The following is a 19,699-nucleotide window of genomic DNA, read 5'->3' on the forward strand; positions in this document are numbered from 1 at the left end:
TGGTAGCTCTGGACAGACGGGACAGAAATCTCGACCTCTTGGCTCGGTAGAAGGGGAGGTTGGTAGCCAATGGAGGCCTCGGTGGGAGAGAGGCCCGTTGCCGTGGAGGTATGGCTGTTGTGTAAATACTCATTGCAGGCTAGGTGAAGACTCCAGGAGGATGGATTGGCCGCCGTTAAACAACGGAGCATGGCTTCTAGCTCCTGGTTAAGCCTCTCGGTTTGCTCATTGGTTTGAGGATGAAAGCCGGATGAGATGATAGCGGTGGCACCGAGGCTGCGGCAGTATGCCTTCCATGCTTGAGAGGTAAACTGGGGACCCCGATCGGGAAACAATGTCCACAGGGAATGCCGTGGAGCCTAAAAACATGCTGGACCAACAAGTCTGCGATCTCGCGGGCAGATGGGAGCTTCGGAAGGGGAATGAAGTAAGCCGCTTTCGAAAAACGGTCCACGATAGTCAGGATGACTGCATTGTTCTCGGAGGGAGGGAATCCAGTGACAAAGTCCAAGGCCATATGTGACCAAGATCTGTGGGGGATAGGCAGAGGCCGTAATAGACCGATCTCTCTGTGCGAGGCCTTGTTACGCGCACAAGTGGTACAGGCTAGAATGTAAGCTCGGGTGTCATTGTCCAGAGAGGGCCACCAGAAGGAGCACCGGAGCCAGTTAATAGTGCGTCTTATTCCAGGGTGGCCTGAGAGTCGGGAGTCGTGAGCCCATTGCAGAACACGGGAACGGACGGAAAGGGGGACAAATCGGTCGCCCAGGAGGACCACCTCCAGGATCTGGCTTGGTCTGCTGAGCCTCCTGTACTGCAGACTCAATCTCCCAGGTGAGGACTCCTAGGACACAGGCGGATGGAACAATCGTGTCAGGGACAGGGTGAGGAAAACTGACGAGAGAGGGCGTCGGGCGGTAAGTGATAGAGAAATTGAAACGGGCAAAAAACAGGGAGTTGAGTCACCGGGCGGAATGGATGTACTCAAGATTTCGGTGTTCGGTCCATACGATCAATGGGTGGACTCACCCCTCCAACCAACGTCTCCACTCCTCCCTCCAGAGCCAGCTTAACGGCCAGTAACTCCCGGTTGCCCACATCATAGTTCCGCTCGGCCAGGGAAAGGCGGCGGGAGAAAAAAGCGCATGGATGAAGCCTAGAGTCAGTGGCTGAGCGTTGGGACAATACTGCTCCTATTCCGGTGTCGGAGGCGTCCACCTCGACCACGAACTGGCGGGTCTCGTCGAGTTGGACAAGGATGGGGGCTGAAGTGAACAGTTCCTTGAGGGTGTTAAAGGGGTGTATCAGGCAAAGTTCACCTTTGAGGAAATAAGTCTGGTTAGGGGTGATGCCGTCTGGCTGAAGTTCCAAATGAACCGACGGTAGAAATTTGCAAAACCGAGGAACTGCTGGAGCTTTTTCCGGTTATGGGAAACCGGCCTCTCGGAGACCGCTTTAACCTTCTCTGGGTCCTTGCTAATATGACCCTCCTCCATGATGTAATCTCCTCTTTTTCTGTTTGTTTCCCCCCCCGCTTGGCTCTCCGCTGGCTCCCACCTCCATAGAGCTAACTTAGCTTGCACTGCTAGCTCCCGAGCTAAGTTAGCTCACGGCGTGGAGGTGTTGGGAGAGCGCTCACTGCTAGACCTGTTTTCCATCCCCATCTCAGATCTTCAGGTAGGGACTTCCAGAGCTGAGGACAGTGACTGCAAAAGTTTGATGTTCCGACGTATGTGGAATTTACACAACAAGTATAAAGCAGAACTAGTGGTTATTTCCATGGTGGATGGCGGAAACGGTATCCGTTTTGCGGAGATACAGGAGGAGTTCCTGGAGGAGTTCCTGGAGGAGTCGGTGAAATTTTGGTGAATTTAGGAGAAATCTACAGAAAAAATAAACACCTGGATGTGTGTTTTGGATGTTTTCTCTCCATACTGGTTCGAGCTACTTTGCTTCTTTTAGACCAGTGAACACATCAGGTGTTATTATCTTAATTTATTCCAGACCACGACTCAGCTGCAGAACTCTCCAGCATCAAAGACAACCTGACGGAGTGTCTCCGGGCCGCTGAAGACAAGCTGACCTCCGTGTCTGAAGAAAGAGACCTGCTGAACTCCAGCCTCACTCAGCTGACTGAAGAGATGGACCGACTTCAGCGTTTGTCCAAACCGAGTGAGTGCTTGTTAGTCCTGCTGATTCTTGTACAGTGAGATGTAGAACAGGAAGTTCAATTAAAGTGATGTTAAAGGAGGAGCTCCACAGGTCAAGAGTTCAGCGGTCAACTGAAGTTAGAAGTCAACAAAACACAACTTCTTCATTTTAAGGGCGTGGGTCTTTAATCTTTTTTTTGTTTTTCTGCATTTTTACAGAGAAAACGTGTCCTGCAGGATGGAAGACGCTCAGTAGTTCCTGTTATTTTCTCTCTTCACGGTCTGACTCCTGGGAACAGAGCAGAGAGGACTGCAGAGACAAAGGAGCAGATCTGGTGGTCATTGACTCGCTTGAAGAACAGGTAGTGTGACATTCTATCTGTATTTATATTTTATTTTCATGTGTTAAAGCTGCATTCTCTCTCCTGACCACCAGGGGGCGACTCCTCTGGTGATCAGGAGAGAGAATTTTTCATTTATTAAATTATGGTCATTTAAAATCAAACAGACCATAATTTCTGCCTGTATGCAGGAATCAGATTTTCTGTCCTTGTTTCTTGAACAGAAATTCCTCTCAAGCATCATCAAGCAGCGCACTTGGATTGGTTTGCATGACGGAGTCGACGAGGGCAGCTGGAAATGGATTGATGGAACTCCACTGACTCAGGCGTAAGACACACAACTGCTGCTGCACCTACTAGTATTAGTTTTAGTAAAACTCTCAATAATTATTATCAAAAGCTGACTTAACTGAAACATTGGTAGCACTTTATAATAACTACACGCTATTTAGCATTAGAAAAGCATGAGTAAACACTTAATTCTTCATTTATAAAGCATTGCTGCAACATGAAATCATCCATTAGAGTAACTCATTAGTATGCAATTCATAAACGATTATAAATGTTTTATTTTTGATTAATAAGCTTGACTATTATGCGTTTCATTATTGGGTTTTCAAATTTTATAAATGATGGATTCCGAATTTGTAAATTATGTATTAATGACTTATTGATTAATAAAATCATTTATAAAGTGTTCGTAACTGATAAAAGAAATATTGAAATTGTCATTTATTCATGCATTTGTTTATACATATAATGATTTAGATATGCACTTTATAAACGTGTTTTAATACTGCAATTTATGAGTCATTCTGGTAGTTACTACTCGTTAGTTAAGTATTAGTTAAGTATGTTCTGTGACCCCCAACTAAAGTGAGGACTATCTGTGCTTTACAAAGTATTTATAAGCAGTGCCTCAAAGCTAACAAAAGTCTCAGTTATCTTCTCCACAGAAAAGGGAAATAGACACAACATAGTGATAAAGAACATTAATATGATGGTGGCGATGCCCGTCAGTCAAAGTCAAAGTCAAAGTCAGTCATATTGTCACTTCTTCTATTTGTGTAAACATACAAAAGACCTGAAATTATGTTTCTCTACAGTCTGACATACAGTGGCACGAGTGTTGAGTATGTTTCATAGTTTGCTGGCACATACAAACTAAGAAACATACTCGCCACTCGTGCACTGACGGGCATCGCCCCATCACCATCGTATTAATGTTCTTTATCACTTTGTGTTGTGTTTAATTCCTTTGTCTGTTGAGAAGAACTGAGACTTTTGTTAGCTTTGAGGCACTGCTGGCCTTTCAATGTCATTTATAAATGCGTTGTAAAGCATAGATAGTTCTCACTTTAGATGAGGTCACAGAATATACTTAACTAATACTTAACTATCGACTAGTAACTACCTGAATTAATCATGAATTGCATTATTAAAACACATTTTAAAAGCACATGTTAATCATAAGTGCATCATCTATAAGTCCTTAATAATTGTTTTGCAATATATATATATATATATATATATATATATATATATATATATATATATATATATATATTACTTAATTTACAAATGGGGAATCCATCATTTATAAAGTATAAAAACCCAATCATGAAATGCATGATAGTCAAGCTTGTTAATCAAGAATAAAACATTTACAACTGTTTATGAATTGCATACTAATGAGTGATAATGTTGGAACAATGCTTTATAAATGATAATTAAGTGTTCACTCATGCTTTACTAATGCTATATATTATTATAAAGTGCTACCGAATCATTTACTTGCATGTGTTGCTGCACCACACAGATAATTAAACTAATTTATTTGGAAGACATGAATCCACATTTTTAGTTCACGAGAAAGACTTTAAACTGCATTAAATGCTAAAAAAAAGCTTAAATTCAACAGCTCAATCCCCTCCTAGGTACTGGGACGGTCAACCTGACAACGGGGGAGGACATCCACAGTACGGTGAAGAGGACTGTGTTGAAATGATCGATTCATGGTACGCAGAAGAAAACTGGAATGATGTGCGGTGTGATAACTCAAAGCGTTGGATCTGTGAAAAGCTGGCTTAATATTTAAAAGTTCAAGGATGATTTATTGTCATTATGCATGCAGGGATGCACAACAAACAACAACACTCTAGTTGTAGCTTGTTTCTGAAACAACAAACCCCAAAACAGTAGTGCATTCCTGTCGCTTATTTTTTAAATTTGGCATCATGAGGAATGTAAACAGCAGCAACAAAAACAATCAGACAATATGGCCGACATCTTCTCAATAAAAATTCAACCTGGGGAAAAAACATTGTCAGCAGGGAATGCTTTAGGGCGGGAAGCTGGATCTTTAAAATGTGTCTGGATCCTGTATGTGAAATGCACTTATAGGGTAATAAAGTATAGATGCTTTATTTCACATTCAGAGGACTTGTCATTTTTTCTCACATTCACCAACGCACCAAGCTCTATGAACATGTGGGTGGGTGTGGCTAACAGGTGAGAGTGATGAGGTGGGTGTGGCTAACAGGTAGGAGTGATGAGGTGGGTGTGGCTAACAGGTAGGAGTGATGAGGTGGGTGTGGCTAACAGGTGAGAGTGATGAGGTGGGTGTGGCTAACAGGTGAGAGTGATGAGGTGGGTGTGGCTAACAGGTGAGAGTGATGAGGTGGGTGTGGCTAACAGGTGAGAGTGATGAGGTGGCTGTAGCTAACAGGTGAGAGTGATGAGGTGGCTGTAGCTAACAAGTGAGAGTGATGAGGTGGGTGTGGCTAACAGGTAGGAGTGATGAGGTGGGTGTGGCTAACAGGTAAGAGTGATGAGGTGGGTGTGGCTATCAGGTGAGAGTGATGAGGTGGGTGTGGCTAACAGGTAAGAGTGATGAGGTGGGTGTGGCTAACAGGTAAGAGTGATGAGGTGGGTGTGGCTAACAGGTGAGAGTGATGAGGTGGGTGTGGCTAACAGGTAAGAGTGATGAGGTGGGTGTGGCTAACAGGTAAGAGTGATGAGGTGGGTGTGGCTAACAGGTGAGAGTGATGAGGTGGGTGTGGCTAACAGGTAAGAGTGATGAGGTGGGTGTGGCTAACAGGTGAGAGTGATGAGGTGGGTGTGGCTAACAGGTGAGAGTGATGAGGTGGGTTTGGCTAGCAGGTGAGAGTGATGAGGTGGGTGTGGCTAACAGGTAAGAGTGATGAGGTGGGTGTGTCTAACAGGTGAGAGTGATGGAGCTGAATACTTTACTGTATTCTCTGTGTTCAGGTCCCAGCAGCTCAGAGAGCAGATCTCATGGAGCTGCTGTTGTTTCTCTGGGGCTGCTGAGTGTTTTCCTGCTGGCCGGACTCAAGTTCAAGGTCTTTATTTGGCCATTTGTGCCGAGACCAACAGCCCAGACTCATTGGAATCTTTTTCGCAGTGCTCTCCAAGTCAACAGTTTTAGAAGAAGAAATACAAATAAGAACAAGACACTATACAGGAAAGAGACAAATATAAAATATGAGAACACTATACAAAATATAAAATATGATGTATAAAAACACTGAGTCAAAATATAAAATATGAAAATATGAAAACACTGAGATAAAATATAAAATATGAGAACACTATACAAAATATGAAATATGAAGACACTGTATGTATGTGCAAATGTGGTCATACATACAAGGAGTTTTTTATTTTTATTAGTGATAAATAAATAAATAGGTTAGTCCTGAGTGCTGTTCCTATTCACAGTTTTGTTTTGCCATCAGTCTGACTGTGGCAGGAAGTGATGCTGTGATGATGCTGTCGCTCTGCTGGTCTCAGGTTGTACTGCAGTGTTTGTGTCTGAGTCCACCGTGAGTCTGGTCTCCATCCGTCCTTCCTCTGCTTGACTCTTGTCATTTGTTTCCTTTTGCTTGTTGTCCGTGAAGCACTTAAAAAAAACATGAAATCAACACTTCCTTCATGGTGTTATTCTAGTGCTTCGGTCACACTGTTAAACGGTTGCTTTGACTCCAGTCGGCCACCAGATGTCGCTGTTCTTCTTCAAAGTGAAGCCCCGAAGCTTCGAATAATTTTCGGTACAAATAGGAAGAAAGCCTCAATGCTTCACAAGGCTTCATCCGCCCATCCCTATTTCTTACCTAATAAAGTTGTCAATAAATTATATTTATTGGTGCCTACAAATCTCACCCGCCTTGTTGTTTCCCTTCCTTGTTCCACCTTTGCCAAGGCTATTGTCCCTTTACATGTGTGTTAGGCCTGTGTACCCCGAGGCACCCTAGGCAAGCCATAACATAAGTGGGTACTCGTCCAGGATATGGCTCTGTTTAGTGTGGAAGACTTTGTGAACAATCCTACTTTGTAGGAAAGGGTGCTCACTTAAGAGTGCGCTTAGCTCGTCTTGAACTTGAGGCAAAAGACAGGGCACGTAAGGAGGAACTAGAATTCCAGTGGAGCTGCCGTAAGCTTGAAGCTGACGCAGCGATAAAAATCCGCCAGCTTGAGTTACAGCCTCAAAAGGAGACGATTGAACACCCTGTTCCACCAAGCCAGTTACAACTCCCTTAGCATTCGATGCTAGCAAAAACATTGCTCTACTACCGTAAAAGTCGGGTTACGCGTCACGACTACCTTCGGTCAGTGTCCCCGTTTGCTCGCCGCTGTAGCCAGCTGGCGCTCATGCTAGCGCTGCTCCTAGCTTGCTACAGCGGGACACTGACCGGAGATAAGAGCGGCTTGTAACCCGACTTGTACGGTACTTCAATGCAAGTTGGTTGGTAAGGCACAAGAGGCATGTGCAGCCCTTTCCATTGAAGACAGTCTTAGGTACAATAAAATAAAAAATGCAATACTTAGGACTTATGAGCTAGTACCTGAAGCGTAACCTGGCTGACTCTAGGCTCGCCGAAGACAAGTTGACCCTCGATCTTCTTGACTCTGCACCTCCTGAACAAGGCCTAACCTCTTCCACAGTGACTCTGTCACCGTTGCCTGCGACACGTGAGTAACTGATCGAAGCGCAGAAAGCCGATGCTAGCCTCGCTGAATGTTTTGAGGCAGCGACTGAGCTAGATGAGAAAATGGCACAGTCATTTTATGCCGACGATGGGATGTTGATGCGGAGATGGGTTTCCCGGCCTACGTTAAGACACGAGGGGACGGATGAAGATTGGGGTACTGTGAGTCAAGTTGTTTTTCCAATGATGTGGAAAATTCAGATGAATCTGAAAGTCGTGACTTCCTCTTTTTAATGAGGCAAACGGAAATAAATCCTCCCCACCAAGAGTTTCTTCATTTATATGTAGTTGGTGCTGCAACGCTGACCCTGACGCTGAAATTGTTGGCATCCTCGAGAGCGATGGAAAGATTATATTCCAGCGTTGAATATAATGAGTCTGAGGATGCCTGCAGGCTTTCAACGCCTCACACAGGTAAGCATGATGAGTCTGCGTCTTCATCTGATCCCTGTTGGTGTACTTTACTGTGTTCTCTGTGTTCAGGTCCCAGCAGCTCAGAGAGCAGATCTCATGGAGCTGCTGTTGTCTCTCTGGGGCTGCTGAGTGTTTTCCTGCTGGCCGGACTCGTCGGCCTCGGTGTCCACCGTGAGTCTGATCTCCATCCGTCCTTCCTCTGCTTGACTCTTGTCGTTTGTTTCCTTTTGCTTGTTGTCTGTGAAGCATAACAGTGTTTGGATGTGTCAAATCTTCATTTTTCAACACAATTATTTCTTGCATTATTCTTACATGTTATGTTTAAATATGCAAACGAGGCATTATTATCTCATGGTAACTTTTGGTGAATTTAGTAGTAGTAAAATAAACACCTGGATGTGTGTTTTTGATGTTTCCTCTCCACTGGTCTAAAAGAAGCAAAGTAGCTCAAACCAGTATGAACACATGAGGTGTTATTATCGTAATCTTTTCCAGACCACCACTCAGCGCGTGGATCAGCTGCAGAACTCTCCAGCATCAAAGACAACCTGACGGAGTGTCTCCGGGCCGCTGAAGACAAGCTGACCTCCGTGTCTGAAGAGAGAGACCTGCTGAACTCCAGCCTCACTCAGCTGACTGAAGAGATGGACCGACTTCAGCGTTTGTCCAAACTGAGTGAGTGCTTGTTAGTTGTACATTTCTGCTTAAGACGTGTAACGCGTTCTAAGAAACCTCCCCGATCACGGAAGCCTGCAGAGTCGTAAAAGTCGAAGGAGAGTAGGGGGAAGAGGGGGACAGTCCGGCTGCATTTGGATCTTAGAGGTACTAATATACAAGGATACAGATACAAGGATTCCTTTTGCTTTATTAGACTCCTACCAGCTCGTAGGGTTACGAAGAGGTGTCTTTTATTGAAATCCGACTTTGTAAAGTGTACCTATTAATGATCTAGTAAACGTTACGGCCGCCACCCGGAAATGACGCCGAGGTTACGGGGTTTATGTAATTATATTAACTTAACGTTAAGTTTTCATCTATTATTTTCATCTAACTCTTCCCACAAGGCTTTACTGCATTTCAGCAATGTAACTGAAGTTAATCAATGTTGTGGTTCCGGAGATACTCTAGGAAACGTCACTTATTTTTTTATTTCCTTGTCCGATAATGGGCGCCGTGGGCCTAAAAAGGTTTGTTATGTTTAAATATGCAAACTAGGTAGTATTATCTACTGGTAACTTTTGGTGAATTTAGGAGAAATCTACAGAAAATATAAACACCTGGATGTGTGTTTTGGATGTTTTCTCTCCATACTGGTTTGAGCTACTTTGCTTCTTTTAGACCAGTGAACACATCAGGTGTTATTATCTTAATTTATTCCAGACCACGACTCAGCTGCAGAACTCTCCAGCATCAAAGACAACCTGACGGAGTGTCTCCGGGCCGCTGAAGACAAGCTGACCTCCGTGTCTGAAGAGAGAGACCTGCTGAACTCCAGCCTCACTCAGCTGACTGAAGAGATGGACCGACTTCAGCGTTTGTCCAAACCGAGTGAGTGCTTGTTAGTCCTGCTGATTCTTGTACAGTGAGATGTAGAACAGGAAGTTCAATTAAAGTGATGTTAAAGGAGGAGCTCCACAGGTCAAAAGTTCAGCGGTCAACTGAAGTTAGAAGTCAACAAAACACAACTTCTTCATTTTAAGGGCGTGGGTCTTTAATCTTTAATCTTTTTTGGGTGCTGCAATTTTAGAGACGTGTCCTGCAGGATGGAAGACGCTCAGTAGTTCCTGTTATTTTCTCTCTTCACGGTCTGACTCCTGGGAACAGAGCAGAGAGGACTGCAGAGACAAAGGAGCAGATCTGGTGGTCATTGACTCGCTTGAAGAACAGGTAGTGTGACATTCTATCTATCTATCTATCTATCTATCTATCTATCTATCTATCTATCTATCTATCTATCTATCTATCTATCTATCTATCTATCTATCTATCTATCTATCTATCTATCTATCTATCTATCTATCTATCTATCTATCTATCTATCTATCTATCCAGTGCATCCGGAAAGTATTCACAGCGTTTAACTTATTCCACATTTTGTTATGTTACAGCCTTATTCCAAAATGGATTAAATTCATTTTTTTCCTCAACATTCTACACACAACACCCCATAATGACAAAGTGAAAAATGTTTTGAGGAAATCTTTGCAAATCTATTAAAAATAAAGAACGAAAATATAACATTTTACATAAGTATTCACAGCCTTTGCCATGACACTCAAAATGTAGCTCAGGTGCATCCTGTTTCCACTGTTCATCCTTGAGATGTTTCTACAACTTGATTGGAGTCCACTTGTGCTAAATCCAGTTGCTTTGACATGATTTAGAAAGGCACACACCTGTCTATATCAGGTCCCACAGTTGACAGTGCATGTCAGAGCACAAAAAAAGCCATGAAGTCCAACGAATTGTCTGGAGACCTCCGAGACAGAATTGTATCGAGGCACAGATCTGGCGAAAGGTACATAAAAATGTCTGCAGCAATGAAGGTTCCAAAGAGCACAGTGGCCTCCATCATCCGTACATGGAAGAAGTTTGGAACCACCAGGACTCTTCCTAGAGTTGGCCGCCCAGCCAAACTGAGCGATCGGGGGAGAAGGGCCTTAGTCCGGGAGGCGACCAAGACCCCGATGGTCACTCTGACAGAGCTCCAGCGTTGCTCTATGAAGAGAGGAGAACCTTCCAGAAGGACAACCATCTTTGCAGCACGCCACAAATCAGGCCTGTTTGGTAGAGCGGCCAGACGGAAGCCACTCCTCGGTGAAAAGCACATGACAGCCCGCCTGGAGTTTGCCAAAAAAAACATCCTCCATGAAAACCTGCTCCAGACGCTCTGGACCTCAGACTGTGGCGATGTTTCATCTTCCAACAGGACAACGACCTGAAGCACACAGCCAAGACAACAAAGGAGTGGCTTTGGGACAACTCTGTGGATGTCCTTGAGTGGCCCAACCAGAGCCCTGACTTGAACCCGATTTAATATCTCTGGAGAGATCTGAAAACGGCTGTGCACCGACGCTCCCCATCCAACCTGATGGAATTTGAGAGGTTCTGCAAAGAAGAATGGGAGAAACTGCCCAGAAATAGGTTTGCCAAGCTTGTAGCATCACACTCAAGAAGAATTGAGGCTGTAATTGCTGCCAAAGGTGCTTCAACAAAGTATTGAACAAAGGCTGTGAATACTTATGTACATGTTATATTTTCTTTCTTTATTTTTAATAGATTTGCAAAAAATTCCCAAACACTTTTTTCACTTGTCATTATGTGGTGTTGTGTGTAGAATGTTGAGGGAAAAAAATAATTTAATCCATTTTGGAAAAAGGCTGTAACATTACAAAATCAAAGTGGTCAAAGTGAAGTGCTGTGAATATTTTCCAGATGCACTGCACATATATATATATATATATATATATATATATATATATATATATATATATATATATATATATATATATATATATATTTGTTGTTGTTGTTGTTGTTGTGTTTCTTACCCAAAGTAATCCCAAATGCAGATGTGTCTTACACTTGTATTCTCTCGATTGACCACCAGGGGGCGACTCCTCTGGTTGTATAGAAGTATATGCTTCATGTGTTAAAGCTGCATTCTCTCTCCTGACCACCAGGGGGTGACTCCTCTGGTTGTATAGAAGTCTATATAAATGACTCTACTTCTCTTGATGTATTCCCTCAGTAAACATTGTAAACATGAGTTTATGTCTCAATCTCTAGTTTCAAGTCTTCTTCAATACAGCATGATGTTCATTTAGTACATTATGGTCATTTAGAGTCAAACAGACCATGACGCAGGCCTGAGGTTTCCTTTGTTAAAGTCACCAAGGACAATATTAATTATATTAATGTTTCAAAATTAATATAAATACAGACTTTGTCCTTTTATCTTGAACAGAAATTCCTCTCAAGCATCATCAAGCAGCGCACTTGGATTGGTTTGCATGACAGAGTCGACGAGGGCAGCTGGAAATGGATTGATGGAACTCCACTGACTCAGGCGTAAGACACACAACTACTGCTGCACCTACTAGTATTAGTTTTAGTAAAACTCTCAATAACTGAATCATTTACTTGCATGTGTTGCTGCACTACACGGACAAATAAACTAATTTGGTTGGAAGATATGAATCCACATTTTTTGTTCACTGGAAAGACTTTAAATTCTGTGAAAATTCACCAGCTCAATTCCCTTCTAGGTACTGGGACTCTCAACCTGATAACGGAGGAGGAGATCCACAGTGGGGTGAAGAGGACTGTGCTGAACTTGTAGATTTCGCAGGAGGAAACTGGAATGATGTGCGGTGTAGTGATTTAAAGCCGTGGATCTGTGAAAATCTGGCTTAATATTTCAAGGTTCAAGGATGACTTATTGTCATTAAGCAACACAGGGATGCACAACGAAATCCAGTTGTAGCTCGTTTCTGAAACAACAAACCCCAAAACAGTAGTGCATTCCTGTCGTTTATTTTTTTAATTTGGCATCATGAGGAATGTAAACAGCAGCAACATAAAGAATCAGACAATATGGCCGACGTCTTCCCATAAAATTCACATAAAATTCAACCTGGGGAAAAGCATTGTCAGCAGGGAATGCTTTAGGGCGGGAAGCTGTATTTAAAATGTGTCTGAATCCTGTATGTGAAATGCACTTATAGGGTAATAAAGTATAGATGCTTTATTTTACATTCATAGGACTTGTCACTTTATTCTCAGATTCACCAACGCACCTAGCTCTATGAACATGTGACTAACAGATGAGTGTGATGGAGCAGATGAGGTGGGTGTGGCTAACAGGTGAGAGTCAGGTAGCTTTTGAGGTGGGTGTGGCTAACAGGTGAGAGTGATGGAGCAGATAAGGTGGGTGTGGCTAACAGGTGAGAGTGATGGCGCAGATAAGGTGGGTGTGGCTAACAGGTGAGAGTGGTGTAGCTTTTGAGGTGGGTGTGGCTAACAGGTGAGAGTGATGGAGCGGATGAGGTGGGTGTGGCTAACAGGTGAGAGCGGTGTAGCTTTTGAGGTGGGTGCAGGAATCATGAACGTGATGTTTTATGAATTACAGCTGTTTAAATAATGGTAAATGAACATAATCCAGATGTCAGGGAGTAATTCCATCCTCTGAGCTCGTCAGGCCTTGCAGGTGGAGAGCGAGTAGCCGAGGCACGCCCACTCGTTGTCCATCTCCATGAAGCCCGGAGAGACGTCGAGTCCGCTCGCTAGAATCCAAACGTTCATTCACAAAACACAGAACGGAGGGAAATGAGATGCGTGCAAATATTTCATGCTCACAAAGGGGCGTGTTGTGTAAGAAGTGGGCCGGTCTTACACTCACCTGTCAGCAGGTTGGAGAGGTTGCAGTAGTTCAGGCCGCCATCAAGACGGCTGGTGAAAGTGACAGAAACCGACCGACCCTGGTCAAATAAATACAGAAATTATTGTATTCATTATTTACTGCTAGCATTCAGACATCATATTTCATTTCATTCAGGATCTCAAACTTCTTTATAACGGCTTTGAACATGAGTAATACGTCTGGGCTGCTGTGTTGTCAACCAAAGATTTCCTCGGCTGCTGGCAACCTATTTTCTTTAGCTGCAGCCGTGGTTTATCAAACATAGTATGCATGAATACAAATGTATTTCGTGCTGCTAGGTTGTGAGCACACACACTCTGAAGTAAGCCGTTAGGCCAGGGGTGGGCAAACTTTTTGGCTCATGGCCACATTGAATTAAAAAATTTGACAGATGGGCCGGGCCAGTATCAGATGGATGGAGATTGTTTGTGTGGGCGGTGTGAGTCCCGTGGCTCTACACTGGACGACAGCGAGGCCGGCAGGGGGCGGTGTGAGAATATAACGTAAATGACTCAGCTTTTTTGTTCAACTCGCTGGTTAAATCTTCATCAATTTGTTCTACACGCCGAGTCACTGTTCTGCGTGATAAACTCAATTTTTCAAATTTGTTTTTGCTCTCTGGACATAAGAGACCTGCTGTTTCTACCATACATTCTTTCAAAAACTCTCCTTCAGAGAAACCCTCTGTGCTGGTCTAACCACCCGGGTGTGGAGTCCCAGGAATTTGATGCTGTCCACCACCTCCTCCCCACTTATGTAGAGTGGAGAGGGTGTGGTCCTCTTGGATCTCCTGAAGTCCACTATCACTTCCTTGGTCTTGGTGGTGTTCAGGACCAGGTTGTTGTCGGAGCACCACTCAGCCAGATGTTGGACCTCCTGTCTGTTGTGTGTCTCGTCGTTGATGGACATGAGTCCCACCACAGTGGTGTCGTCTGCGAACTTTACTATTGTGTTGGAGGAATAGATGGGCGGGCAGTCCTGGGTGAAGAGGGCCGGGCTGAGCACACAGCCCTGCGGTGCACCAGTGTTCAGGATGGTGGTTGTTGGATCCGCTGGGAGGATGTTCTTGATGTGTGATTGTATCATCCTCTCGAAGCACTTGGTGATGACTGGGGTCAGGGCGACTGGCCGTTAGTCGTTGAGGCAGGTGACTGCGGCCTTTTTCGGGACAGGGACAATGGTGGTGGCTTTAAGGCAGGTGGGAACTACAGCTTGTTGCAGGGAGAGGTTGAAGATATTAGTGAACACCCCTGCCAGCTGGTCGGCACAGGTCTTCAGTGTGCGGCCCGACACTTTGTCTGGCCCCGCTGCCTTGGTGATGTCAATGCTCCTCAGAGCAGACCTCACCTGGTGGTGCTGGAGGAAGAGTGTCTGCTCCTCCTCCTTGGGCTGGGTCTCGTCAGCTGTTGCTCCGCTGTGCTGTCTGTCAAAGTGGGTGAATCGGTTCAGGGTGTCGGGGAGGTCTCTGTCCTGACTGATCTGTGTGGTGCTGCTCTTGTACTCAGTCAAGGTTTTAATACCTCTCCACATGCTCCGGGGGTCGCTGTTCTCAAAGTGTCTCTCAATGCGTTGTTTGTATCTGCGCTTGGCCTCCCTGATGCGCTTCTTCAGGTCCCTCCGGGCACTTTTGTAGTCTTGTATGTCACCAGACCTGAAAGCGGCGTCTCTTGCTCCAAGCAGTAGCAGCATTTTCCTGTCCAGCCAGGGTTTTTGATTTGGGAACACTTTGAAGGTTTTGGTGGTCATCACTGTCTCTGTGCAGAAGCAGCATCCTCGCACCATACTTGAATGGTTTTGACGACTGGTCCTCGTTTTGCGTATTATTGGTTTATATGATGGAGTCATTTTCAGAGAGAGGTGGTCTGATAAGTCGAGGTGTGGAGATGGTGCAGCTTTGTATGCTGGTGTTGGTGTACACCTGATCTAAAACATTTCTATGGAACTTGGGCAGCACTGTTTTTAGTTCTGCGTGATGGTTGAAGTCTCCCGCCACAATCACAGCTCCCTCCGGATGAGCGTTTAGCTGGTTGCTAACAGTGCTGTGTAGCTCCTCCAGAGATAGCTTTGCATTAGCATGTGGTGGGATGTAAACGCCGGTGATCAGGATGGCAGAAAGTTCCCTTGGCAAGTAAAACGGTCTGCATTTCACAGCCAGGTATTCTAGGTCCGGGGAGCAGTGTTTCCCAATGATGTCCGTAACTGTACACCAGTCGTTGTTAACGTATATGCACACACCTCCTCCTCTGCTCTTCCGGCTTCGCTGGGAACGGTACTGTCCAGCCAAGTCTCTTCGGTTACCATCACACAGCTGCTCATGTTGTGCGACATAATCCTTAGCCTCATTTCGTTGATCTTGTTGACAAGTGACCGGGAGTTTGCCAGGAAAAGACGCAGAAGAGTTGGTCGGTTGGGGCTAGCTCGTAGCCTAGCCTGCAGGCCGCTCCTCTTGCCCCGCTTCTGCGTTCTTTGCCGCCGCATCTCCTGGGTGGGATGAAGGCAATGTCTCCGGGCCCTCCCAGACGCAGGATCTCCGGTGGGATAGAGTCCAATATTTCAGGGATGTGGACTTTACACTTTCCTCTAATGTCAGTGAGTTTAGCTTGCTCTTATTGTATATGAGCCTCTGATGCACAAACAAGTACACACAAAACACACAGGACGAAACAATGTACATGCGCGCCGCCATCTAGCCTGTTTCAAGCCATCTATACACTTGTTACATGAACAGTGTCCTTTCAAATTAAACTTAACGTGGTTGACGTTACCTTGACCTACTAGCTGGCTCACGTCACTGGGCACCATTCCTCGTACGTGGTTCAACAAAGTTGATCAAATGTCCTATTATACATCTTAAATTACCGCGATGATTGACATCAGGCTATCTCGGTTTCTCCAAGGCTGATTCGTGCTCAAACGGTCTCGTTAATTCAAACCAGACGTCAGTCATCTGGATAATTGCCCGTCTGCTTCAGAAGGAGAAAAAAATCAAAACACAGAATTTCATGATCTTCTAACGCAACAATGGCAAATAAACTCAAAGGACAAGCCACTTTTTTCTCCGCTGATGAGCAGGAGATGATCATGAACGCATACGAGGAAGTCAAAACCTTAATCATGGCAAAGTCTAATGCTGCGTTCACACTAAAAATATTCACAACTTTTTTGCAACGCTTTTGATGTGAACGCAGCTTAACACTGTCACCGCTGCGAAGGCTAGACATAATGGCAAAATATCAGACAAGTTAAATGCGTCAGTGTTGGGAAAATGTATCGGCTAATTTAAAGTGCGTCATCTCCCCAATCAATCAGATTATATTCATTTAAATGTAACTGCTGGCAGTAGTATACAAATTAATGTATACTTATGAGGATAGATGTACTGGATGCGCGTATATATCATGTACTATGTGTATATACATGTATGTGTGGATTACCATATAACTAGGAGTTTGAATATGTGTATGGGCGGATCAGTATGTATGTATTATTCATCATCAGAAATTCAATCAATTGAAGCTGTTATGATGTGGTGCATTCAAGGACCTAAATGCAGCGACAGGACAGCCTTTCTTAGACCAGTGATTCATTGCATGGATGAGAACAGGAAAAACAACAAGGCCCGGGTGCAGACACTAACAGTCAGCAAGCAGGTGGAATGTCAATTAGGGGTAGGTACCCGCGCTCCTACAAGCGGCTGACGAGAACGGCAGCAAACTGTCTGTTAAAAGGAAGCGCGCGCCCACGCTCTGCTCCGGGCCAGAAGGTGGCTGTTAAACGTTCGCGTACTCCGTACCAGTCCGAGCTGGAAAGTGGCTGTTGAATGGCCACAAACTCCTCACTGGTCCAAGCCGGAAAGTGGCTTTTTACAACGGGCAGACTGGCAGGCAGGGTCTTCAGGCCTCACCGCTGATCTCCGTGGAACGAGCGGGAGGAGCTCTTCTCGCAGGTGAAACCCGAGGCTCGACACTGGTAGGAAGGTAAAAACGAACATGAAAAACAGGATGGATCTTCAAAGATTGCGGGAGCTTGAGCTTCACCGAGACAGGGTTGATAACGGAAACTTTGGGGAATGGGCCAATGTATCTGGGGGAGAGTTTCTTGGATTCAGTGTGTAAATCTATGTCCTTGGTGGAAAGCCAGACTTGTTGGCCGGGGAGATAGGTTGGAGCAGGTGCGCGACGGCGGTCAGCCAGACGCTTGTTCTGTTCGGAAGACCGAAGTAGACCTTCACAAGTCTGTTTCCAGACTTTCCTGCATCGTCGATGGTAGCTCTGGACAGACATGACAGAAATCTCGACCTCTTGGCTCGGTAGAAGGGGAGGTTGGTAGCCAATGGAGGCCTCGGTGGGAGAGAGGCCCGTTGCCGTGGAGGTATGGCTGTTGTGTAAATACTCATTGCAGGCTAGGTGAAGACTCCAGGAGGATGGATTGGCCGCCGTTAAACAACGGAGCATGGCTTCTAGCTCCTGGTTAAGCCTCTCGGTTTGCTCATTGGTTTGAGGATGAAAGCCGGATGAGATGATAGCGGTGGCACCGAGGCTGCGGCAGTATGCCTTCCATGCTTGAGAGGTAAACTGGGGACCCCGATCGGGAAACAATGTCCACAGGGAATGCCGTGGAGCCTAAAAACATGCTGGACCAACAAGTCTGCGATCTCGCGGGCAGATGGGAGCTTCGGAAGGGGAATGAAGTAAGCCGCTTTCGAAAAACGGTCCACGATAGTCAGGATGACTGCATTGTTCTCGGAGGGAGGGAATCCAGTGACAAAGTCCAAGGCCATATGTGACCAAGATGTGTGGGGGATAGGCAGAGGCCGTAATAGACCGATCTCTCTGTGCGAGGCCTTGTTACGCGCACAAGTGGTACAGGCTAGAATGTAAGCTCGGGTGTCATTGTCCAGAGAGGGCCACCAGAAGGAGCACCGGAGCCAGTTAATAGTGCGTCTTATTCCAGGGTGGCCTGAGAGTCGGGAGTCGTGAGCCCATTGCAGAACACGGGAACGGACGGAAAGGGGGACAAATCGGTCGCCCAGGAGGACCACCTCCAGGATCTGGCTTGGTCTGCTGAGCCTCCTGTACTGCAGACTCAATCTCCCAGGTGAGGACTCCTAGGACACAGGCGGATGGAACAATCGTGTCAGGGACAGGGTGAGGAAAACTGACGAGAGAGGGCGTCGGGCGGTAAGTGATAGAGAAATTGAAACGGGCAAAAAACAGGGAGTTGAGTCACCGGGCGGAATGGATGTACTCAAGATTTCGGTGTTCGGTCCATACGATCAATGGGTGGACTCACCCCTCCAACCAACGTCTCCACTCCTCCCTCCAGAGCCAGCTTGACGGCCAGTAACTCCCGGTTGCCCACATCATAGTTCCGCTCGGCCAGGGAAAGGCGGCGGGAGAAAAAAGCGCATGGATGAAGCCTAGAGTCAGTGGCTGAGCGTTGGGACAATACTGCTCCTATTCCGGTGTCGGAGGCGTCCACCTCGACCACGAACTGGCGGGTCTCGTCGAGTTGGACAAGGATGGGGGCTGAAGTGAACAGTTCCTTGAGGGTGTTAAAGGGGTGTATCAGGCAAAGTTCACCTTTGAGGAAATAAGTCTGGTTAGGGGTGATGCCGTCTGGCTGAAGTTCCAAATGAACCGACGGTAGAAATTTGCAAAACCGAGGAACTGCTGGAGCTTTTTCCGGTTATGGGAAACCGGCCTCTCGGAGACCGCTTTAACCTTCTCTGGGTCCTTGCTAATATGACCCTCCTCCATGATGTAATCTCCTCTTTTTCTGTTTGTTTTCCCCCCCGCTTGGCTCTCCGCTGGCTCCCACCTCCATAGAGCTAACTTAGCTTGCACTGCTAGCTCCCGAGCTAAGTTAGCTCACGGCGTGGAGGTGTTGGGAGAGCGCTCACTGCTAGACCTGTTTTCCATCCCCACCTCAGATCTTCAGGTAGGGACTTCCAGAGCTGAGGACAGTGACTGCAAAAGTTTGATGTTCCGACGTATGTGGAATTTACACAACAAGTATAAAGCAGAACTAGTGGTTATTTCCATGGTGGATGGCGGAAACGGTATCCGTTTTGCGGAGATACAGGAGGAGTTCCTGGAGGAGTTCCTGGAGGAGTCGGTGAAATTTTGGTGAATTTAGGAGAAATCTACAGAAAAAATAAACACCTGGATGTGTGTTTTGGATGTTTTCTCTCCATACTGGTTTGAGCTACTTTGCTTCTTTTAGACCAGTGAACACATCAGGTGTTATTATCTTAATTTATTCCAGACCACGACTCAGCTGCAGAACTCTCCAGCATCAAAGACAACCTGACGGAGTGTCTCCGGGCCGCTGAAGACAAGCTGACCTCCGTGTCTGAAGAGA

The 19,699-nt window shown here is 45.6% G+C and overlaps 1 protein-coding gene across 1 annotated transcript; it reads left to right on the top strand.

The window, feature by feature from the left end:
• Positions 1 to 1,719: 1,719 nt before the first annotated feature.
• Positions 1,720 to 12,459, top strand: LOC306744313 (C-type lectin domain family 10 member A-like; the record flags this gene model as incomplete). Its single annotated transcript, XM_079226931.1, has 8 exons — positions 1,720 to 1,729; positions 2,005 to 2,172; positions 7,984 to 8,085; positions 8,410 to 8,589; positions 9,295 to 9,462; positions 9,662 to 9,801; positions 11,882 to 11,985; positions 12,183 to 12,459. 8 exons carry the CDS (start codon positions 1,720 to 1,722, stop codon positions 12,328 to 12,330), a joined length of 1,020 nt encoding a protein of 339 aa, XP_079083057.1. The 3' UTR covers positions 12,331 to 12,459.
• Positions 12,460 to 19,699: the final 7,240 nt, after the last annotated feature.

This window comes from Taurulus bubalis (genome assembly GCF_910589615.1).
Source record: "Taurulus bubalis genome assembly, chromosome: 1".
Classification (NCBI taxonomy): Eukaryota; Metazoa; Chordata; class Actinopteri; order Perciformes; family Cottidae; genus Taurulus; species Taurulus bubalis.